The sequence below is a fragment of the Mobula birostris genome, chromosome 8, assembly GCF_030028105.1.
Source record: "Mobula birostris isolate sMobBir1 chromosome 8, sMobBir1.hap1, whole genome shotgun sequence".
In the NCBI taxonomy this organism is placed as follows: domain Eukaryota; kingdom Metazoa; phylum Chordata; class Chondrichthyes; order Myliobatiformes; family Myliobatidae; genus Mobula; species Mobula birostris.
In genome coordinates, this window is record NC_092377.1 from 26,732,527 (window position 1) to 26,757,747 (window position 25,221).

The 25,221-nt window shown below is 40.0% G+C and overlaps 1 protein-coding gene across 1 annotated transcript in view; it reads left to right on the plus strand.

Moving 5' to 3' along the window:
* fmn2b (formin 2b) overlaps positions 1–25,221 on the plus strand; it is a 469,810-nt gene that overhangs the window by 385,891 nt on the left and 58,698 nt on the right. Inside the window, exon 17 of the mRNA XM_072266855.1 lies at positions 14,870–15,019. Coding sequence (XP_072122956.1) covers positions 14,870–15,019 — 150 coding nt within the window. The remainder of the gene's footprint in view (positions 1–14,869; positions 15,020–25,221) is intronic.

A 25,221-nucleotide genomic window follows, 5' to 3' on the forward strand; every position in this document is an offset into this window, starting at 1 on the left:
AATCGCACCATCAGTAGTGAGAACAAAGAAGATCTGGTCAAGGGAAGCAGAGGAGTGCTTACAGGACTGCTTTGAGTCTATAAACTGGACAATATTCTGATTAATCTTCAAATCTGAGTACAGCACAGTTGACACTGTCTTCATCAAGACCGGTGTGGATGAGTGTGTGCCTTTTGAGAACATACCAGACATACCCAAAACTAAAGCTGTGGATGAACTAGAAGATTTGTAGTCTGCTGAGGGCTAGATCTGAGGCATTGAAGACCAGTGATCTGGAACTATACAAGAAGTTCAGGTACAAACTACAGAAGGCTATTATAAAAGTGAAAAATCAATTCAGGTTGAGGTTAGAGACAGAATTGGATGCGTGTCAGCTCAGGCAGGGCTTGCAGGCTATTACTTACTATAAGGCGAAACCAAACAGCATGAATGGCTGTGATGCTCACTCCCAGATGAGCCTAATGCTTTTTTATGCACACATTGAAAGAGAGGATAAGACGACACCTGTGGAATCCCTGCAGCATCTGGTGATCCTGTGATCTCTGTCTCAGAGGCTGACATCAGAATATCTTTCGAGAGGGTGAACCTTCGCAAAGCGTCAGGCCCTGGTAGTGTATGTGTTGTGGAGTACTGAAATTCTGTGCCAACCAATTGATCGACATGTTCAAGGACATAGTCCACCTTTCACTGCAGCAATCAAAGTTTCCCACCTGCTTCAGAAGGGTGACAATCATACCGGTGCCAAAGAAGAGCAGGAGGATCTGCCTCAATGACTATCACCCAGTTACACTCCCATCTAGTACAATGAAGTGCTCTGAGAAGTTGGTCATGGCCAGAATCAACCCCTGCATAAACAAGGACCTGGACCCACTTCAATTTGCCTATCACCTCAATAGGTCTACAGCAGATGCAATCTCACTGGCTGTCCAGTCAGCCTTGGTTCACCTGGACTACGGCAGGTTCCTGTTCACCGTTCAGCACAATCGTGCCCTCAGTTCTAATCAAATATCTCCAAAACCTGGACCTCTACCTCCCTCTACAACTGGATTAGTGACTTCCTCACCGGGAGACCACGGTCTGTGTAGATTGGAAGTAACATCTCCTTCTCGCTAACAATCAACACTGGTGCACCTCAAGGATGTGTGCTTAGCCCACTGCTGTACTCTCCCTACACCCACAATTGTATGGCTGGGCACAGCTCAAGCACCGTCTATAAGATCGTTGATGACCCAACTATTGGCAGAATTTCAGATGGTGACGAGGTGCTCAGGAGTGAGATAGTTCAGCTGGTTTAGTGGTATCACCACAAGCTTTCACTTAGTCACTAACATCAAGAATTAATTGTGGACTTCCGGAAGGGGAAAGTGAGGGAACACCCACCAGTCCTCATCGAGGGATTAGCAGTGGAAAGGGTGAGCAGTTTCATGTTCCTGGATGTCAACATCTCTGAAGACCTATCTGGGCCAAACATATTGCTGCAATTACAAAGAAGGCACAGCAGCATATATTTCATTAGGAGTTTGGGGAAACTTGGTATGCCTCCAAAGATTCTTGCAGACTTTTAGAGATGCACCATGGAGAGCATTCTGACTTGCATCACCATCTGCTATGGAGAGGCCACTGCACAGGATCAGAAAAAAAACTGCAGAAGGTTGTGAACTCAGCTAGTTCTATCATAGGCACTAGCCTCCCCAGCTTTGAGGATATCTTCAAAAGGCAGTGCCTCAAAAAAGTGGCAAGCATCATTAAGGACACCCATTACCCAGGACATGCCCTCTTCTCATTGCTACCATCAAGGAGGTGGTACAGCAGCCTGAAGGCACACACTCAATGATTTGGGAACAGCTTCTTCCCCTCTGCCATCGGATTTTTGAATAACCAGGGAAATCATACACACTACTTTTCTTTTTTGCTTCCCTTTGGACAGATATTGGCCATGTGCAGACTGGATTAATTTAATTTAGCATCCAGTTTGGGACTGATCATAGAACAAAGGGTCTGTTCCTGTGTTGTACCTATCTATGTTTCATTGACTCTCCTTGCCACTTTGCTCAAAATTTTAATCATGTCAGTCAGAAACAAACTTTCCCTAACAAATCCACGTTACCTTTGATCTGTCCTTTTTTAAATGAAGGTTTGCACTGACTCTGAGATTGGATTACAATATTTCCAGAAAGCTCAGAACTCATCAGCCCTTGTGATCGTTTCCATATCCTGCCACCATCAACTCAGTATGAAGACTTAGGTCTCCGGGTGTCACAAAGGCTGACTGAATTCTACCTGTAAAATCATGTCTCCTCTTACAATTTTACTCATTCTGTTCAATGGCTTTGCTACCTTTCAAGTTCGTCCAATTATCCAGTCACAATCATGATCCAAAAATTTCGTGTGCATTATGCACAAGATGTTGGAGGAATTCAACAAGTCAGGCAGCAGCTATGGAGGGGACTATCATTAACGTTTCCATTTGACATGGGAGCAGAATTAGGCCATTTGACACCGCGTTCATTCTGCTATTTCATGGCTGATCCAATTTTCCTCTCAGTCCCAATCTCCCATATCCCTTCATGCCCTGACCAATTGAGAATTTATCAGCATCTGTCTTATATATACATGAAGACTTGACCTCCGCAGCTTCCTCTCGCAAAGAATTCCACAGATTCACCACTGTCCGGCTAAGGAATTCCTCCTCAGCTTCCTTCTAGTGGGACTCCCCTATATCCTGAGGCTGCGTCCTCTGGTTTTAGAGTCTCCCACCACAGGGAGACATCCTCTCCACATCTACTCCTTTGAGTTCAGTTCCTTTGAGCCTCAGTTTTTGTATTTTCTCTCCATTTAGAAGATAGTTAACCTTTTCATTTCTTCTACCAAAGTGCACGACTGTACACTTGCTGGCACTGTATTCCATTTGCGATTTCTTTGCCTATTCTTCTCATCTGGCTAAGTCCTTCTGTTCCCTCTCTACTTTCTCAAAATCACCTATCCCTCTACCTATCTGCTTATCATCTGCAAACTTCAAAACAAAGCTGTCAATTCCATCATCCAAAATTATTGACGTATAATGTCAATTGTTCCCAGCACAGACCGGTGTGGAACACCAACAGTCACCGGCAGCCAGCCAGAAAAGGCTCCCTTTATTCCCACTCTTTACCTCCTGCCAATTAGCCATTGCTTTATCTATGCTAGAATCTTTCCTGTAGTACTATGGGCTCTTAGCTTGTTAAGTAGCCTCATGTGGCATATTGTCTTCTGAAAATCCAAGCACACAGCATCAACCGATTCTCCTTTGTCTATCCTGATTGCTGTTTCTTCAAAGAATTCCAGCAGATTTGTCAGGCAAGATTTTCCCTTGAGGAAACCATTCTGACTGCGGCCTATTTTATCATTATCTACAATTACCCTGAGACCTCATCCTTAATAATCACCTCCAACATTTTCTCAACTGCAGAGGCGTCAGACTAACTGGCCTATAGTTTCCTTTCTTCTGCCTCTCTCCCTTGAAGAGTTGTGACATTGCAATTTTCCAGTCTTTCAGAAACCATTCCAAGATCTAGTGATTCTTGAAAGATCATTACTAATGTCTCCAAAATCTCTTTAGCCACCTCTTCAGAATTCTGGGGTGTACACCATCTGGTCCAGGTGATTTTATCTACTTTCAGACCTTTCAATTTCCCAGGAATCTTCTTTCTAGTTATGATAACTTCATGCACCTCCTGACCCCTGACACCTGGAACTTCCACCATACTCCTAGTGTCTTCCACAGTGAAGACTGGTGCAAAATACTTACTCAGTTCATCTGCCATTTTGTTGCCCCCCTCCCCATTAATACCTCTCTAGCATCATGTTCCAGCAGTCCAATATCAACTTTTGCCTTTCTTTTACACTTTATGTATCTCAAGAAATTTTTGGTATACTGTTTAATATTATTGGCTAGCTTACTTTCGTATTTAAGCCTGAAATGTTGATTTTTCATTTCCCTCCATGGATGATGCCTGACTTGCTGAATTCCTCTAAGTCAGTGTGTGATGCTCAAGCAATCCCTTGTGTCTGTATTATACTAAATCCAGAATCCCACACCATCTCTGTTCTTGCTCACCAGCATTAGCTTTCTAATTGTACCATGCCTTGGATTTAAGGTTCTCATACTTGTGTTTGCCATTCAATTTCTGTTTTGTTCGGTGTACCATTCTGCTTCACACCTAGGACGTTCATGGTCTCCTGTCTGTTTCTTCTTCTCCCTTCATTGGCCATTGTGTTTCAGGGAACTGTGATCTGAAACTTGTGTCTAAACTAATTTCTTTCTACACCGTTCTCTTTTAAAACCCTCTTTAGAATCCAACTTTGTCACAAAGTGTATCCTGAAATCATCACATTTGAAGTGTCAGTAGAATCCTAATTTAAAAACAAAACCAGTTGGATGTGTTTCCAAGTTGAAATCTATATAAACGTGAATATTGTATCATTTCTTAATGCATGCATTACTAAATGACAATAAAAGAGGACTGCGTGTCTTCATAATCTTAAAAAAAAAGTAATGCTAATGGAACTTCGAATAGGTTCAGAGTTATGAAACTGTTAATTTACTTTGTTTTTGTTTGTGTGCTGAGACTTGAAGTTGGGCTTGAAATTGAAAGCTCTTTAGTCAATGCCGGAAAAAGAATTATCAGACTTACAAATGGCAGGAAATGTGTTCCTTTGTAGCAACTTTGCAATGCAAAGACCATTATTATGAATTACAAAAATAAACAGTGCCAAAAAAAGAATAATAAGGTAGTGTCTTGGACCATTCACAGAGGGAATGGAACTTAGTAAAATTATGGACAAAAATGAGCAATAGGAGTACATAAAAATACTTTTGCCCTTCCGCAGTATAAAATGTAACTCTTACAGACCTTTGCCTTATCTTTACCCTTTTCCCTTGAATGTCCCAGCATTGTTCTGCCATGCTGCATCTACTAGTCTTTAATGTACTGTGATCAAGCATTTACAGTAAATTCTTCTGGAGATTGGAAGACTGAAGTTTCATAATACTATGAAGTAATTGCTTCTCATATCGATCCTGCTACTATTGAAAGTTAATAAAATACTCCCATGAGATTAGGCCCCTGACACTCAATCCCTCTTTCAAGGAAAACTCATTCATTTCAGTGATTGTCAAAATGAGTCAACACTGGCCCTTCAACAAACCGTTCACCCATCCCCTGGTGCGGGCATTGGTGAGTTGGGTCAGGTGCTTCCATCCTGTTGCCCCTGCAGAAAGTTGCCTTTTGCCTAGTTGGTTCCAGCCTCAAGGATTTCAATTTATTGAGCCAGTGATAACCAGAGAATTCCCAGGTTTTGATCTGGAGTTCAATGCCTGAGAATTCTCAGGTTCCCACCCTTCTGGTCATTTGTGTAAATTAGCAAGTCACCAGGGACCTTGTGAACTTCATCTCAAGTTTGTGCAGCTGAACTCGGACAGCACTTTGGACATTTTGCCACTTAATGAAGTGAACACTCTTGATTATCCGGAACCGAATTAAATAAAATTGCTTAGATATCCAGCAATGAATCAGCTCAAACAATCGATGCTGTCTGCTTATGCCTTTCTCATTTTCTTCTGCATTGTCATATCGAAACTCCCTTGTTTTCTTTTCTAGCTATCCTTTAGATATTCAAATACTATTCATCTTGAATAGTTCCTGTTGTAATGTTAATTTCTCACTACTCACTAATGGTTGCTTCTCAATTCCTAGTTGGATCTCTTGGCAGCTGCATTCTTAATAGCCCCTAGTTTTTTTTGGTCTTCCCACAATTGAAGGAATTCTATCTGTACCCATTGTATCTAAAGCCTTAATTTTCAAGACCATGGGTAGGTATCTCCTGTCTGCCTATTCTCAAAAGTGCCTCAGTCTGGTGGTCATCTTTTCAGGATTTATCTATCCTTGCAATGTTGGTGTCACCCTCATAAATCCTGCCAGAGTTCTCTCTGCTAGTACTGTATTCATTTTATAATTATAATTGAAACTGAATGGTGGTCTGGACTCTGTGATACAGTAAGTGACACCTTTGTGTCGGAACTTGTGTGTGGACTGCATGGAGTGTTTGTCTTTACAGTAGACATGGGAGGGAGAGGTTTAGCACCAAACTGTGTGGTTTAATAGTTCAGGAGCTTTGTTCCAAGTAAACATGGAATTTGAATTTCCCTGGGAGCCAATTAATTGCATATGTGTTTGTCTACTTTGATATAATGACTTCTGCCTGCAAAGTGATTCTGTTTGATGAATGTGCATGCAACTTGTAGTTCAATAAGTCAAAGTGCTTATTGTGCTTCCATTTTGTGTGATGGGCCAATTGGTCCCTGTAATATTCCCTTTGCGTGGTCCTTTGTGACTTGCATTGTGGCAAGGTATAAAGTCTGCATTTCATGTCTACCTTTCCAATACATGATGGATGATATAAAGTACTAAGCAGCATTCATTCCTAGCTTGACTTTCCCAGAGATAAATAAATATAATGGGGGTCTAGGACAAAATGAAACAGCGATCTTGCCATTTATTGAATGGTGGAAAAGTAAACCAGAAACTAGTGCAGTATTCTGTCTTCATTGGTTTTCCACATCGTCTCCAAATAAGAAACCATCTTACAAAATGACTCAATGCCGTCTTAAGGAGAGGCATCTCTGTTGGTTATGACTTTGCTTACATGAGGAAGCAGTTCCAATTTCCTGTCAATGCCTTCATGGATAACTTGGTGGTTTTCTTTTACATCAGTATGCATTTTGTAAAGCTTACTGGCACTGAGCATTCGCAAGAGTTTCTTTAAAAACCAGAATATAAATGGATATTAGCATTTGCTGAAGGAATCATAACCAGACAAACACACTTCATTTTATCCGTGAGATTTGTGCTGCTTTAGTTGAGTGGTTATAGAATCATAGTGAAAATTATACAAATGAAAATGAGAAGTGGACCTATTGTGAAATTGAATTGTGGGATATATTTAAGAGGCTAAATGGCCATTGTTTGTTTTGGCTTGGGGATAAAATGTTGCAAGCTGAACTATATGCTGTCTGGTCAGTTACTGTGTTGGAGCATTTGCTGGTCTACCTAACTATAAAGATGGAATGTTGGATTGTATGAGTTAAATTTCAAAGAAAATTTATTACTGTATCAAAGTACATATGGCACTATATTCTACCCTGAGATTCATTTTCCTGTGGGCATACTCAGCCAATCTATAAAATATTAACTATAGCAGTATCAATGAAAGCTCAATCAAAGTTCAGAAGATGACAGACTGTCCAAATGCAAGTATAAATAAATAGCAACAAATAATGAAACATGAGATAATGATATAGCATCCTCAAAGTGAGATCATTGGTTGTTGGAACATCTGAATGGATGGGCAAGTGAGTATAGTTATTCTCTTTTGTTCAAGAGTCTGATGGTTGAGGGGTAGTAATTGTTCTTGAATCTGGTAGTGCGAGTTCTGAGGCTCTTGTACCTTCTACCTGATGGCAGCAGTGTTAAAAGAACACGGCCTGGGTGGTGAAGGTTCCTTGATGTTACTTCCATACGACAGAATTTCATGTGTATGTGCTCAGTGGCTGGGAAGATATTGCCTGTGGTGTACTCGGCCGAATCTGCTACTTTTTGTAGAATTTTCCATTCAGAGGCATTTGTGTTTCCATACCAGACCATGGTGCAGCCAGTTGGTATACTCTCCATTACACATCTAGAGAAGTTTGGCAAAGCTTTAGATGTCATGCAGATTCTCTGCTGCTTCCTAAGGAAAGAGAAGTGCTGCTGTGCTTTCCGCACATCTGCACTTACACGGGTCCAGGACGGATCTACTGAAATTGTAATACCCAGGAAGTTGAATTTGCTGACCCTCTTCACCTCTGATCCTCCAATGAAGACTGACTCACGTGCCTCTGATTTCCCTCTCCTGAAGTCTGCAATCATTTCCTTGGTCTTGCTGACATTGAGGGGTTGTTGTTACAATAACACTCAGCCAATTTTTCAATCTCCTTCCATTGGTAATTGCTCTATTATTGCCACATATAATGAGCTGCACTGGAAGTGTTTTGCATGGCATCTATACAGATCATTTCATATCATGACTGTATTGAGGCAGTACAAAGGAATAGCAATAACAAAATGCAGAATATAGTGTTAGAGTACAGTGCAGGCAAACAATAGGGTGCCAGAACCATGCTGAGGTAGATGAGGTCAAGAATCTATCAGATCATACAAAGAGGTCATTCAATAGTCTTAACAGTAGGATAGCAGTTGTCCTTTAGCCTGGTGGTACATCCTTTCAGGCTTTTGTATCTTCCATCAAATGGGAGATAGGAGAAGAGAGAATGGGAGTGGGAGGGCACTTTGATTTTGACTGCTTCGCCTAGGCAGCAGAAAGTGTGGATAGTCCCCATAGAGGGGAGGTTGCTTCTCGTGATGTATTGAGGTGTGTTTCTTCAGTCTTGAAAAGAACAGTTGCCATGTCAATGTATTCACCCAATTTATGCCCTTCTGCACTTTGTTCACATTATGGTCATGTGAAATTAAGGGATACAAAGGAAATATATGTTGGCAACATAGTTATGAACAGTGTATGAAATGAAGAGCAAACACTAGCTAGACATTAAGATATAGGAGCAGAATAAGGCCATTTGGTCCATGAAGTCTGCTCTGCATTCAATCATAGCTGATCCTTTTTATTCCCCCTCCACAGCTCTTCTCTCTGTAGCCTTCGATGCCGTGGCCAATCAAGAACCTATCAACCTCCTTAAATACACCCAACAACCTGGCCTCCTCAGCTGCCTGTGGAAACAAATTTCACATCTGTTTTAAATGGACACCCTTCTATCCTGAGGCTGTGCCCTCTTGTCCTAGACTCTCCCACCATGGGAAACATCCTTTCTACACCTACTCTGTATAGGCTTTTAAACATTCAAAAGGTTTCAATGAGATCCTCCCTCAACCTTCTAAATTCCAGCGAGTACAGGCCCAGAGCTATCAAACGTTCCTCATATGATAAACCCTCATTCCAGAATCATCCTTGGGAACCTCCTCTGAATTCTCTCCAATGCCAGCTCTTCTTTCAAGAGAAGCAAAGCCATTTCATGGTGACCTGGGCAACAAATCATTTTTTTTTAAGAAAACTATCTGTTTGTTATCACAAACAAGAGAAAATCGGTAGATGCTAGAAATCCGAGCACTTGACAGTACTTCTCAAACGTACTCTCTGACGGTGGTGTCTGAAAAGAGGATGCTGTCCAAGTTGCATGCCATCTTGGACAGTGTCTCCCATCCACTACATAATGTACTGGCTGGGCACAGGAGTACACTCAGCCAGAGACTCATTCCACACAGCGTCATAGGAAGTCATTCCTGCTTGTGGCCATCAAACTTTACAACTCCTCCCCTGAAGGATCAGACACCCTGAGCCAATAGGCTGGTCTTGGACTTATTTCCTGGCATAATTTATGTATTACTATTTAACTATTTATTTTTTATTACTATTTAATTATTTATGGTGCAACTGTAATGAAAACCAATTTCTCCTGGGATCAATGAAGTATGACTATGACTACTAAACACAGTCTTTCCTACTTGAGGTTAGGTGGACATGGCCACCCAAATATGCAGGTTCACTTTGAAATCACAAAGCTCTCTGGCATGGATCAACTGAGATAAAAAAGGAGAAGACTGCAAATGCTGGAAGCCCAAAGCAACACACATACAATGCTGAAGGAACTCAGCAGGTCAAGCAGCACCTATGGAAACAAATAGATATTCATTTCCATAGATGCTGTCTGACCTGCTGAATTCCTCCACCATTTTGTGTGTGTTGGTTGAGATTTTCTTTGTTACTACGTTTAAATCCTGGAACTCCCTCCGTAGCCATTGCAGGAACTCTATTGCCAGAAGCAAAGCAATAATTTAAGAAGAGATCTCTATCTTCAGAGATAGGTAGTAATTGTTAACTTTGCCAGTAACAGTGTAAGTGAATGGGAGGTGTGGGGGAGGGGGGGCAGTGTTGTCGGGGAGGGGGAGGTGGAAGAGTGTGTAAGTTAGCTTCTTGAGTGATGAAAGTCAAAGTCAGCAGAAGTTGCTTGGCTGTATGAAATACTGAGAGATTGTATTATGATGAATGAAACTGCACCGGATATGTTATAGCTGTGAATTAGCTACTGGAGACCGAAGCTGATAGATATGAAAGGGCTTTATGCTGCAGAAGCGGTAGAAATAGATTCCACTGAAGAATCTATTTCTCCTCTTCCAACATCTACAGAAGTGAGATTTTATACTTTTTCCAAACAGGTAATAAGCATTGCAGCTTTAACGGTTAGACCCATTTCAACATCTTGGCTGGAGACAGGTAACTTCGTAGAACTGTGTTCACAATTGAGTACATCTTAAGTGACAAGACCCTTTTGAATATTGAAATACCAATGCATGGTCTAAGGGGTTCTGCGCATAAACCTCCCAAAATATACTTTTGCTTACATTCTACAGAGGATGGCTTCTGAGATGTATAAATGGTCAGAGTATCAATTGACAAAGCATATATCTTGAAGTGTGTATTAAGTGACAGATATAGTATATCTTTAATAATGCAATTGAAGAAGGCTGACACTTAATGCCGCCTTAGATCTCATGGGAAATTCAGCGAAGAGCCAACTAACATGGACGTTTATTTTTTGCTTTCCCTTGCATAATGACAATACTAAGCAAATTGGAATGTCCCACAGCCAATGAATGTTGCACTGTGAACAGTTTTTTTACAGTCTGTTTCCTGGTTGTACTAATTGGCTATCACCCCTATTCTATTACTCCTGAAAGATGTCCCATTGATTTAAAAAATCCCTGACAGGATAGATGACACATAGGTGAGATGCCCGAGTTGACACCAGAATTTATTCTCCACTCCAAATTCCTGATACCTTTCATCATCTGAATCGACCAATGTACCTAGTGTTCCTTCATATGCTCGTCCAATATTGCTTCACATCTAAAATTAGAATTCACATTCACCAATTCCAGCATCGCCATTTTTTGAGTAAGATGTTTCTTCTGAATACCCTGTTGCTTTTCATGACTAAGCTCTATTTATATTCTTGATCATAAATAGAAATATTTTCTTGTTGCACTTTCTAATGTTACCCTGCAGCCACTTTTCTGTCAGTAGATAATTCCTTTCTATATTCACAATGTGTTGTTCTGTACTTTTTTATAACATGGTGACCAAAGCTCTATGGTGTACAAGTATTGACTAACTAAATTTATATGAAGTAATTAGGAAAGTCAATTATGCCAAGAATTTTCAAGTTTTTTTTAAAAAGTAGATTTGATGCAACTAGGGAATGTTGATATGACTGCACACAGTACTGTGTACAGTTTTGGCCTCCATGTTTAAGAAAGGATATACTTGCTATACAGCAGTGAAAGCTCACCAGGCTGATGTATGGAATTGGGGTTTGATGTAATAAAGAAAGTTTGGGCTGAGTTGGGCTTGTATTTAGAGTCTGGTATCAGGCATGTAAATGATGAGCATTACTCTAAATAACCAAGTACAGGTCGACCTTCACTAATCCCACTACCTGTAATTCAGTTCCTTCGATAATCCAGCATTGATTATGCTTAATGTGATCCTTCTGTAATTTGGCATTTTCACTAATCTGGCACTCCTCAGGTCCCAATGGTGCCGGATTGGTGATGGCCGACCTGCATGACTGAGTTGAGTCTTTCCTCCAGTATTCTCTCATTTCAAGCTTAAAGCAATTGCCTTATACTAACTTCAAAGGCATTATTCTTTGTTTATTTGTCTTCTGCCCTTATCTACCTCTAGTTACATCACCTCCTAAACAAATCAGCCATAAGCATACTTTACCAGCCTTAAATAGCACCAACTGTGTTTGTCACCTGTTCTTCTCATCAATTTAAATGCATGTTTTCTTTATTTTGCAGTTCTGTTGATGGGTCATTATCTCCCTCTAAAATAATGCCCAATTTCCCATTTTTACTAGCCTTCTCTGACATTCAATATGATCGTAGCTGATCAGTCTCAACTCCACTTGTCTGACAATTCGCCATACCTCTCAATTCCCTGATCTTTCAAAGACTATTTACTCTTTAACTACCAATGATCTAACTAACTCAACCCCCCAGTGTCTTTTGAGAACTGCTCCCTTATAGAAGTTCAAGTTTATTGTCATCTGACTACAACCAAATGAAACAACATTCCTCCGGACCACTATACACCCTCAATTCACATATCACACGCAGCACATAAAACAAAATATTACCACAAATAAGTTAAAATATAATACAAAATCTGTGTGAAGTGCACAGCACAGGTAAATAATACAGTACAATAAACAGCTAACTGGCCTAGTGACAAGAACTCTGTAGTGGTAGAGTATTCATTTATTTCACAGCCTGGGGGAAGAAGCTGTTACCCAGCATGGCAGTCCTAGACCTGATACTCTTGTACCTCCTCACAGTACTGGGTCAGAGAGATGGGTGGTTGGGATCCTCAACAATGTTTTGCACACTAAATTCCCATGCATCTTGGATTTTAAATGACCGTCTCTAATCTTCCAACCATGTCACATGGTTTGGGATTCTCCCACTAGTGAAAATATTTCAACGTCTATTCTCGTGCCCCAACAGCACCTTGTATATTTCAATAAAATCGCTGTCATTCTTTTAAACAACAAAGAATGCAGATCTGATTTCTTTGGTTGCTTACTTAAGGACATACCTTTCTGAAGTTTGCCTAATGAATATCAGTTAGACTGCTTGCAATGACGGTATATCTTTTGGCACTTTTTTCCCTCACAATTTAGTAACTATGTGCAGCAATGGCTGTTCTATAGACCTTCTGAGTTTGATTGATTTAATATAACTTTTATGGTAAAAGCCCTCAATTCATTACTTGTCTCGTTATCTAATGCCATGTCCACCTGCTTTGCCTCCTTAGTTAATACTGAAGCCACGTAAAGAGTCGATGTTTTTACAAATACTATCATTATGGACATGAGCTTTTAATGCCCTTTCCCTATCAAACTTTATTCTCATTGATATGGCCACTATATATATATATATATATATATATATATATATATATATATATATATATATATATATATAACTATTTTTTTATTTATTTTCCTTGATAACTTATTTTCACTTTTTCTTTTTGTCCTCCTCATTTTCTTTGCCTTCTGTCTTAATTCCTTCATATAGTGATTTGTCATGCACATCACTGCTGTGTACATATTTAATTCATGCTTTTCTTCATCCTCAATTATTCCTTTTGACTTCATGGTCTTGAGTGTGTGTTATTTGCTTTTCAGAGATTGGTTTCCTGTAAATTCCATTTTAAATATTTTTCCATGTGTACTATACAACTAATTTGCTGTTGTTATTCCCAATTTTATGAATATTGAATAAAGAGAGGCAAACACCTCATCCCTTGTTTAGAACCATGGCTTAGGAACTGCTCTCTTTCTACTTGCTATTCGTAACTGGATATAGCTGTCTCCCATCGTTGGACATCTACTTTGTTAATTGCACAAGGTATTTCCAGGGATGCTGGCTGAAGGCCGACAAACTGATGGGACGTGTGCCGATAATGGCAAGCACAAAAGTTATGTTGCCACACCGCATGCGGTGTCGGCCTTTTATTCTTTAAGCCTCACCCACAATGAAAAGATGTATATTGATTACCTTGCCAAGAGAAGCAGCAAATAACTTTTTACAACCCGTGAACAGTGAGAAGTTTTCATAGGAAATATCTCATACCAACCTGTTACCAGCTAAAGAGTTGCAATAACACATGTTGGATGATATATTTTGAAGTCCTCATAGACATGGTGTTTACATCAATTATTAGGTAATAAATAGGCCAGTTGACACCACCTTCGCTCTGCTGATTCTTTTTTTCTTCTGTTGTTTGTGAGTGAACACTGGATATTCAGTGATAATAAAGATAAATTCTGCATGTAGTTTAGCTCCTCATTTTTTGTGCAATAATCTTTATTAATAGCGAAACAATGAATGCCCATACTGTAAATAGGCAACAGGACCCATAATCTTTCCTTGAGCACATCAAAATTGTTATTAATTCATTAACCAAAGATGATCTCTGCTCAAAGTTATCATCGCGCACACGAATTTTTTTTTGGAAGATTATTGCCAATTTGGGCATACACTCGCAAAAAGGTTTGCCCCTCACAGATTCTAGTATTGACCATGCAGAGAGGCTTATGTAGCAACTTGATTTGGCTAATTCAATACATAATTTTAAGTTATTCCTAGTGATGCTTTAACACACTCTGTAGGATTAAAATTGAATTGTGGTTACATTCAAGGTTTGATTTGGAGGAGACAAGGACCTCCCAAAATGCATCAGCTCATAAATTGCATCTGCCACTGCTCTACCCAACTTTCCATCTAATTGATATCCTGCTGTAGCTGTAGATAACTTTCTTGTTCATTTACAGTGCTGCCTCCATTTTCATGCTATCTACATGCATTATTTATATATCCTATATTTTGACTTCCAGGATTTGAAGATAAGATGTAGTGTGGTCATATTTTCACTGTTTCAACGAGTATCTCAGGCATTCTTCTTCATCTGGAAGAACACAGGATCATTCCAAACTTTTAAGAAGGAGGGAACTGTATGACATCCTTGTGGTCTTGTGGTCAAATAGCAAGTGCACCTAATATGACTTTTTTTGGTTTTGAATGGCCTACCTTCAAGCCATTTTAAATTGTTGCTGCCATTTGTCCAATGGCTGTTTATTGTTAATTTGAAGCAATTTTCAAATGTAGTAAATGCCTTTGAGGTGTAATTTATTGTTGTGTTTCATCAGCTTCTTGGAAACGGCAGCATACTTCAGCATGAAGCCAAAGTCAGGAGACAAAGAAGTCACTCCAAATCATTTATTTACCATTTGGCATGAGTTTTGCACTGACTTCAAGGAGTACTGGAAAAAGGAAAGTAAGGTTATACTGAAAGAAAAGTAAGTACATTTTAATATTTTCATAACTAATTCTTCTGTTTCCAAGTAGCAGTGTTGACTTGCACTTTCCAAGTTACCATACTGTTGCTTTTTATGAAATCATTTGAAGGACCAAGATGAGGTCAGTTGTCATGTTGTTGAAGAGTGAATGAAAGTTGGTTATTCAGATCACTTATGCAGTCACTTGCATCCAATTGAGTTGACAGACTTTTGAGATAGAACATAGTACAGAGAAATCTGCAGCACATCACAGGCCCTTCAGCGCACAGTGATGTGCCAAACATGTAACCTGCTCCAGAAACTGCCTAAAGATCACACTTTGCTTTGACCCATCCAGTGGTTTAGTGTCAGAAATACTGTTATGTAACATTTAGGAATGAGAAAAATGGTTGAAACTCAACTACACATTTGAACAAAGTCAAATCCTATAAATGATGAAAATCTTAAAAACGCGAAGTGCTGGAAATACTCAGCAGATTGGGCAGCAAATGTGCAGAGAGAAGCATCAACTCTTTGCCGTTCTTATGGAAAGGTCTGTCACGTCTGTGCCTCACCAGGGTATCTTGCCTCATCTATTGAGTGTTTCCAGTGTTAATTTTGTTTACACATTGCATCCTGGTCAGGTGATCTTCACGTCACTTCTTGTTCTTGGACCTCATTTAGCTCAACTTCTTCTTGGGATTAAAAGGACTTGGCTGCATGTGGTATATTAGTTATGTATTTTATTTCATCACTCCCACCTTGCTTTACAACTGTCCCTTCTCTAGGAAAATGTTAAATTAATTAATGCAGTTGTCAATTGACTTTTTTAGTTCCATATAGTTACTACTGCAGGGAATCCCTCCAGTTTCCTTGAATTCACTTGGCACCTGCTTTTCTAGATTCAGCTACCTATACTAATGGGCTGAGATAAATTGGTGAAAAACATATTTGTTGGCTGTTTATAAAAGAAAATAACTTTATAATACTAGGAGATAAAGAAATATACTATAGCATGCCTTCGTATTCTGACAGAGAAATATCAACATGCTGTGTTACTTGCAGATAGATCTTGACAGGGTATGAGATAACAATCATCCCAGGGTGCCTAAAATCCTATTTACTCGTTACTTTCCTTCCCTTCTCTCTACTCCTTCTCTCTATACTCCCCATATTACACGGCATTGCTTGGCAAACTGAATAGTAATCTTCGTTTTTAAATAGCTGCAGTGGTCCACAGTGGCTTTCAAACAAGAGAAAATCTGCAGATGCTGGAAATCCGAGCAACACGTACAAAATTCTGGAGGAACTCAGCAGGCCAGGCAGCATCTATGGAAAAAAGTATCGTCGATGTTTCAGGCCGATACCTGCTGAAGGGTTTTGTCCCGAAACGTCAGCTGTACTCCTTTCCAGAGATTCTGCCGGCATGCTGAGGTCCTCCAGCATTTTGTTTGTGTTGCCCACAATGATTTTCCTTTCCCAAACTAAAATTTACTTACTGAGCTGCAGTACAGAGTAGGCCCTTTGAACCTCCCAGCAACCATTGATTTTAATCTGAGCCTAATCCTGGGACAATTTTAATGACCAATTATCCTACCAACTCCTTATAGGCAGCAGCAGGAATTGAACCTGGGTCGCCAACCACTACACTGCCCTGACACCCGACAAAAAAAAATATGCATTTCATGCGGATAAGTTGTAGGCCTGATGCAGGTAAGTTTTATTTAAAATTCCTCCTGCAGCGGTGGATTGTTAGGGCCTTCCCAACAATGATAGATTAGGCTCTGTTTAGTTCATTTTTTCCCATTATATCAATGATTGGTAACATCTTGAATAAATGTCATAGATCTACCACAGTTATCTTGTTTTAATGCAATATTTATTTTTTGCTGATAAGTAATAGAATTTAGTTTGCAATCATTAGATTATTACTGGATACTTCATTGTAAGGATCTTATTTGTTGCAGGAAGCAAAGTGGTTAAAACAAAGATTTGTTAATGTCTTACAACTGGGTAGTAGAGCATCAGTGTTTTAACAGAAACATAAAAGTTGGAGAAACTCAACAGGTTAGGTGGCAACTATGGAAAGAAATGGACCATTGTTTTGGGTGTAGACAACTTATCTGGACTGAAAGTTGGGAGGTAGTCAGTATAAAAAAGCTGAATGGAAGTGGTTGCTCCAGTAGTGTGTGGCTGTGGATTCCAGCAACTGCAATCTCTTGTGTCTGTTTTAGAACTTGCCCTTTTTTTTTTGGGAAAATTCTCAGGTCTGCAATGGTATTGGGTATATCTGCGTGACTCTGTTAGTTGTTAGATCTGACTTTTTAAATGGTGCAATAATATAAAGAAAAACACAATGAGCTATACGTTGCTGCCGAAGCAATGCTAGGGTCAAAGGGCCATAGACTTTTTTCCCAGGATGGAATATGGGGGTGGTGGGGTAGACAAGTGGAATCATAATTTTCAAGTGATTGGGGGGAAAGTAAAGGGGGGGGGTGGTGTCAGAGGCAAGTTTAATTATACAGAGTAGCGAGTGCATGGAATGCCCTGGCAGGTATGGTGGTAGAGGCAGACACATTAGGGACATTTAAGAAGTTCTTGCATCAAAGTTCAAAGTACATTTGTTGTCAAAGTAAGCATGCAGTATATAACCCTGAAATTCGTCTTTCCCACAGACGGTCATGTAACAAAGCCTAAACAACCCGTTCAAAGCAAGACATCAAACCATCCATGTGCAAAAAAAAAAGTGCAAACGGCAACGAAAAAACTGTCGTAAACACAAAATATAGAAGACAAAAGGCATATTTTACTACAGCACAGAATTCATTATCTGCAGACCTTCAGATTCAAAAATCGCCTAACAGAAAAAGAGCTAAAGCTAGAACTAAAATATAACACTTCATTTAAAAACTGAGAGTCCAAATCTACAATCTGCATTGATTTAAATCTTGCAACACCAACAGTCCACTGATATCATTGAGGGAGAGAGGTCACTCGAGTGCAAAGACCTTCTCTCCAGAGCACATGGAAGATAGAGAAATAAAGGGCTATGTAGGAGGAGAGGGTTAGTTGATCTTTGAGTAGCGTCATAGGTCAAAGGGCCTTTTCTGTGTGGTAATGTTTTAAATTCTAACTGAATAACTCCATGCACTTTCTGGGTAATTAGTACAGGTGCCACTGCTGAGTGTTAGATTAGCTCCAGAGACTCCGAACCTTGGGTGTTGTCTCTTTGGTGTTTGCACAATCTCCCTGTGACTGCATGGGTTTCCTTGAGTTTCTCCAGTTGCCTGTCTCATCCCAAAGACTTCGTGGCAGGTTAATTGCTATTAACTGCTGGGTGACAGTAGAATGAGGGGGAGTGGATGGGCACATGAAAAAATTATCAGTGGCAAGAGCACTGATGGAAATTCTCTGAATGATGGCCCTGCTGGCTCCAATGGCTTCCTTGTCTGTTAAAGGAAAATATGGAGTAAAATAAATGGAAATAGGAATTTCCAAAAATATGTACTGCATTCTATAGTTTTAAAATTTGTATTCTCACCCAAGCCACCCGTTTTGTTTCTCAGCAGCCTTCTGCACTTTAATTACCCATTATGCTGACAAGCTATATTAAATGGTAATATTTTGCCAATCAACCTTCATAAAGCTAGCTACTAGCTGTTGGTAAGCTTGGGGTTTCATTCCTTGAAATTTAGAATGAATTAGGAAAATATTTGAAAATCTCAAATTAATTTTAATTTTCCTCATTTGATCTCTTGTACGACTTTGCCAATCCAGTTTCTCTTTCACTTTTTCCCAGTACTAAGTTTTTCCATTGAATTCATCCCCTTGAATTCAGTTTTCCTTATCAGTCCTCTAGTTGTTTACCTCTGACTTGAACACATGAACTGAAGATATTCTTCAGGCTGATGGTACGGGGGCAACAATGCCTATCACAATCTTACCAAACAACTTATGATTCTTGACATGTTTTAAGTTAAAGTATTCATGTACTTACCAAGCAATCAAAGGCAACTAATGTCCCACCAGTAATTACGCACCCACTTTTGTGCTTTCTGAATACCTGTGCAAAATTACATTTTTTTTGTGCAATTTGTCAGTTGGATGTGAAGTGTGAAGGTCAATTTTAATTTGTAATATAAATGGACACAGCTTGAGACAATTGGCTACATCTGTGGAGCGGAATAGAGCTGATGGTTCCGGCCAAAGGATCACACATTTTTTATTTAATTTTTGTCATGTATATCACTAATGTTTGGTATGGTTGAGGTAGTACTGTGCTTCTGAACATTTCCATGAAGGTTGCCACAAAAGGGTAATTTTATCCTAAAGATGCTCCATAAACAAAAAAAGTTGGCATTTATTTATAAATACATTCATAAATACATCACTGAAAGCTCTGGTGTGTAGTGAAAACTACAAGTTTCACTTAAAGGGAACCTCAAGTTCCCTAGCATTCGAACCTGCATCAAATATCACCTCACCCCTCAAAGTGTGACCCTATTATGAAATGAAGGAATCTTCTGGGGAGAAAATGAAGAAAGATTTGTTTCAGGGGTGTTTTCATGAAATTGTCTATAAATATGTGAGTTGAACTGGAGCTTGCAGCACCCCTGTGGAATGCAAAAGAACGTACCTGTCCAATTTTTAACATAAATATCAAGAGCGCTGCAGCATAGTTTGGGGGGTGGGGAGTAAGGACGCCTTCCTGGTGTCATTGTTTTGGTTTATATGATTGATCTGTGCTTTCTTCTGCTGTGAACCATATGCTGTGCTGTTCACACTTTTTGTGAAGTATTTTGAAAACAGTGGGCTCAGTTTCCACCTTTAACTTGCATGTCAGGATGCTTTGTTAACCAAAGCCAGAGAACATTACTCAACACTGCTGGGTTGTTATGTTGTATTACCACAAAGACCACAGCTGCGGTTCTTTGTTTTTTTTGACATTTGTTTGTAATAAAAACTCTAGGTGGGTGAATACAGTGCCTCTGCTCACTTCCCAATTCCACCCACTGGTTTCACTGTTGGAATATATTAGTGTTCCTGGCAGACTATCAGTCTGCTGGAAGAACTTAATATAAAACACTTTTTTTTTAATATAGCAGAACAATAACTAACTTGGATGCATTCTCTGCAATGACTTTATTTTTGAACAGGGGCTTGATCTCAGCTCCATTATCAGTGGTTTGGGAAGCCCCTTGTTGTTGACGTGAACTTAATGATGCAATTGTATTTCCTATGCAAGTTTACTTTTGTACACCACTCCAATGATGGGACAGAATATTCAGGTGGCACATTTTCGGGACTTGAGGACCTGTGATATAGGGAAAGTTTGAATAGGTTATGAGTTTATTCCCCACCTCATAGGAGAATGAGGGAAAATTTGATAGAGGTATATAAAATTGAGGGGTACATGCAAGCAGGCTTTTTCCTCTAAGGTTGGGCAAGACTAGAACTAACAGTCATGGTTTAAGGATGAGACGTGAAATGTTTAAGGGGAGCTTCACTCGGAGGGTGATGAGATTGTGGAGCACACCGTGTGGAATTTGCAAGCTCTCCTTGTGACATAATGGGTTTCCTCCGGATACTCCGATTTCCTCTCATGTCCCAAAGACCTACAGGCTATTTGTGAAGTGATATCATCGGAGCACTCCTGCATGCTGAGCACGGAGATCTTGATGTGTATGTATAGGAATTTTGAAGCCCTGAGCTTAATCACCAGCAGAAGCATTGGGTATGGTTTGATTTCAACATTCAAGAGGAATTTGGATAAGTATATGGATGGGAGGGGTATGGAGGACTACGCTCCAGGTGCAAGTCGATGGGACTGGGCAAAGTAATAGTTTGGCACAGACTAGATGGGACTAGGCAGTATAATTGTTCAGCACAGACTGTATGGGTTGAAGGGCTGTTTCTGTGCTCTTGTGTTTTATGACTGAGTCCGTGTTCCCAGATATTTCTCAATGTTGCACCAACTATCAGTTGGCACACGTAGCATACAAGAGACTGTGCTAGAGTTTCTCTTTGCCCTAAAAATTTATCCCCAGCTGTCTGTGCCACACCCCAAGCCTACCCTACCATTCAGTAAGGTCAGCTCTCATTTTATCAGCTCCACCTTAACATTATCAGACTTGTCGCCCCACAAATCAGCTGATGGTGGTTATCTGTACTGCCTCTAATGCAAATAAACCTGTCCTTAAATAAGACCAAATCTGCACATAAAGGTCCACATCATATCTCACCGTCGCCTTGTAAAATTGTGCTAATACTTCAATGCTCTACTTTTGCTTTAGTTTCCAAATCACTAATTGTACCTGTATACAAATTTTGTATTGATTATGTTTTGTAGTATCTATGTCTCACGGTGGTACGATGTCAGTAGTTAGGATTGCTTCCTCAGCTTCACTAACCCAAGATTCAATTCCTGATCTTTTGTCATCTGTGTGGAGTTTTTTTTCACTGCTTCATTTTCCCTTTTGCTCTGATTTCCTCCCACGTGTGAAAGGCATGCTGATTGGTAGGTTGTTTGTTTACTTCAGGTTATCTCTAGTGTAAGTGGATGATAGGGTGATCCAAGGCCGAGTAATGGGTAAGGGGAAAAACAACGGGGAAATTAGAAGTGGGATTTCTTTTTGAGCAGGCATTCGCTTGTTGGGCTGAATGGCCTGACAAATCGATATTTTCCTTCAGAATATTTTGCTTTTCTATTCCTTCCATCAAAGTAAATCATCTCTCTCCACATTTTATTCCATCTGCCAATTCTTTGCCACTTGCATAACCAACCTATTCACCGGAAAATAGCAGACATAAGCAAAACGGATAGCAACTTGCAGGATATTCTGCTAGTACTCCAGGGTAACCACTGGGATTGTTCTGCAAATGTGAGTGTGAGAAATTTAATCCCCACACACACACCTACAGCCAGAAAGGCTCCAAACGAGACAGTTTCTGAAAGAATTCTGCACCTCATTAGATTCGGTTTCTTTTGATTTCTAAACCTGTGAGTCCTGCAAGTATTTGATTCTGAAATAGAGGGAATGCAACTTATTGCGATCCAGTGGAGTGTTTGCTATTTTAACTTCAAATAGTTGGCTGGCTTTGCAATGAGATGTTGAAGAATCTCAGCATGAACTCTCTGATCCCAGTCTACAATTTATCATTTGTAGATGGTTACAACAAAAGGTTGCATTTATGTAAAGTCTACCATAGCAAAATATTCCAAGCCATATTGCAGTACAAAACCAAGATACACATTTCCAGTATAGAAAAGAGCAGAAGATGCAGCTTTGATCTGTGCTGTCAATTCTACACGCTAGTTATGCCCACAGGTACTGGGGCAGGCTGAGACGGAGCGTGAAAGGGCTCATCTCAATGGAGAAGAACAAGACCAAAGCAAGTGTAAGTCTTGTGGTAGCTTCAATTCTGTGCAATTCAGTGGTTCATATTTAAAATAAGTGAGCTGGAGAGTGAAACACGTGTCTTCTAAACCAAATAATAGTTTAAAATGGATTCCTAACCTGGGGTCCACGGACCCCTTGGCTTAAAAAAAAAGGTTGTGAAACCTTGGTTTAAAATGCTCCCTTTTTGGACCAGTTTACACTGCTGTAGAATCTGAAATTGTTGGGCAAGAGCAACATAAGTAAACCAAATTACAGGTGTATTGTCATGGTTAGAGCACTGGCTGATTGGTAGGAGGCAGTGAGTGGGAATAAAAGGATCCTTTTCTGGTTGGCTGCCAGTGACTAGTGGTGTTCCGCAGGGGTCGGTGTTGGGACCACTTCTTTTTATGCTGTATATAAATGATTTAGATGATGGAATAGATGGCTTTGTTGCCAAGTTTGCAGATGATATGAAGATTGGTGGAGGGTTAGGTAGTTTTGAGGAAATGGGTAGGCTTCAGGAGGACTTAAGGCAGATTAGGAGAATGGGCAAGGAAGTGGCAAATAAAATACAATGTTGGAAATGCATGGTCATGCACTCTAGTAGTAGAAATAAATGTGCAGACTATTTTCTAAACAGGGAAAAATCCAAAAATCTGACATGCAAAAGGACTGGTGAGTTCTTGTGCAGAACACCCTAAAGGTTAACTTGCAGGTTGAGCTGGTCATGAGGAAGGCAAATGCAATGTTAGCATTCATTTCAACGGGTATAGAATACAAGAGCAGAGATGTGATCCTGAAGCTTTATAAGACACTGGTGAGGCCTCACCTTGAGTATTGTGAACAGTATTGGGGTCCTCATCTAAAAAGTGATGTGCTGGTATTGGAGAGGGTCCGGAGGTGGTTCACAAGGATGATTCCGGGAATAAGAAGGTTATCATCGAGGAATGTTTGTTGGCTCTGGGTCTGCACTCACTGGAATTTAGGATGAGGGAGGATTTTACTGAACCCTTTTGAATGTTGAAAGACCAAGAGTGGATGTGGATGTTTCCCATGGTGGGGGAGTCTAGAACAAGAGGGCACAGTCTCAGGATAGAGGGGTGTCCACTTAAAACAGAGATGTAGACAAATTTCTTTAGCCAAAGGCTGGGGTGAATTTGTTACCAAGGCAGCTGTGGAGGTCAGGTCACTGGGTGTATTTAAGGCAGAGATTGATAGGTTCTAGATTGGATAAAGCATCAAAGGTTATGGGGAGAAAGCCAGGAAATGGGGTTGAAGAGGGGGAAAAGAAAGGATCAGCATCACCGAGTTGTGGCTGAAAGAAGATCATAGTTGAGAGTTTACGTTCCAAAGTTATGCATTGTATCATAAAGACAGGCGGGTGGGGTGTGGCTCTTGGTAAAAAAAAAAAATGAAATCAAAACTGTAGAAAGAGGTGACATAGGAACTGAAGATATGGAAGACTAGTTGGTAGAGTTAAGAAACTGCAAGGGTAAAAAGATCTTGATGGGAGTTAAATACAGGCCCTCAAACAGTATCCAGGATGTGGAATGTAAATTACAATGGGAAATAGAAAAGGCATGTCAAAAAGGACAATGTTACAATGGTCGTTGGGGATTTCAATATGCAGGTAGATTGGAAAAATCAGGTTGGTTCTAAAATCCCAAGAGAGGGAATTTGTACAATGTCTCTGAAATGGCCTTTTGAAGCAGATTGTAGTTGAGCCCTAGGGGAAAGTTTGTTCTGGATTAGGTGTTGTGCATGAGCCAGCTTTGATTAGGGAGCCTAATGTAAGGTTTGAGAGGGAGAAGATACTCGGATGTATCAGTATTACAGTGGAGTAAAGGGAATTACAGAAGCATGACAGACAGGGGAGATGACCAAAGATGATTGGAGGGAGACACTAGCACGAATGATGCCAAAACAGCAATGGCTGGAGTTTCTGGGTACAATTCGGTCGGCACAGGTCGATACGTCCCAAAGCTGAAGAATTATTATAAAGCAGGAGTTCCCAACCTTTTTATGCCATGGACCCTTACCATTAACCGAGTCAGGTTGGGAACCACCTACCTAAAGAGAGGATGACACAACTGTGGCTGGCAAGGGAAGTCAAAGGCAACCTTAAGAGCAATTGAGAGGGCATATAATATGGCAAAAATATTGGGAAGTTAGAGGATTGGGAAGCTTTTTAACAACTAACAGAAGCCAATTTAAAAAAAAAGCCTTAAGGAGAGCAAAGATGAAATATGAAGGTAAGCTATCAAATAATATAAAGAAGGATGTTAAAAGAATTTTTCATTTATACAAAGAGTAAAGGGGGTGAGAGTGGATATCATGCTGCTGGAGAGATAGTAATGGATAAAGAAATGCTGGATGAACTTAAGATTTTTGTGTCACTCTGCACTGTAGAGACACAAGCAGTATGCCAAAAATTAAAGTGTGTCAGGGGACAGAAGTGAGTGCAGTTGTTACCAAGGAGAGGGTTGTTGAGAAGTTGAAACATCTGATGGGACTATGCCCCAGGGCTCTGAAAGTGGTAGCTGAAAAGATTGTGAAGGTATTAATAAATGATCTTTCAAGAATCATTATATTCTGGAGTGGTTCCAGAAGACTAGAAAATTGCAAATGTCACTCCATTATTTAAGAAGGGAGGAAGGCAGAAGAAAATAAATTATAGGCCAGTTAGCCTGACCTCAGTGGTTGGAAGATTTGGAGTCCATTATGAAGCATAAGGTTTCGAGATACTTGGAGGTGCATGATAAAATAGGCCATGGGCAGCATGGTGAGCTACAGGAGAAATATTGCCTGACAAATCTGGTTGGAATTCTTTGAGGAAATAACAAG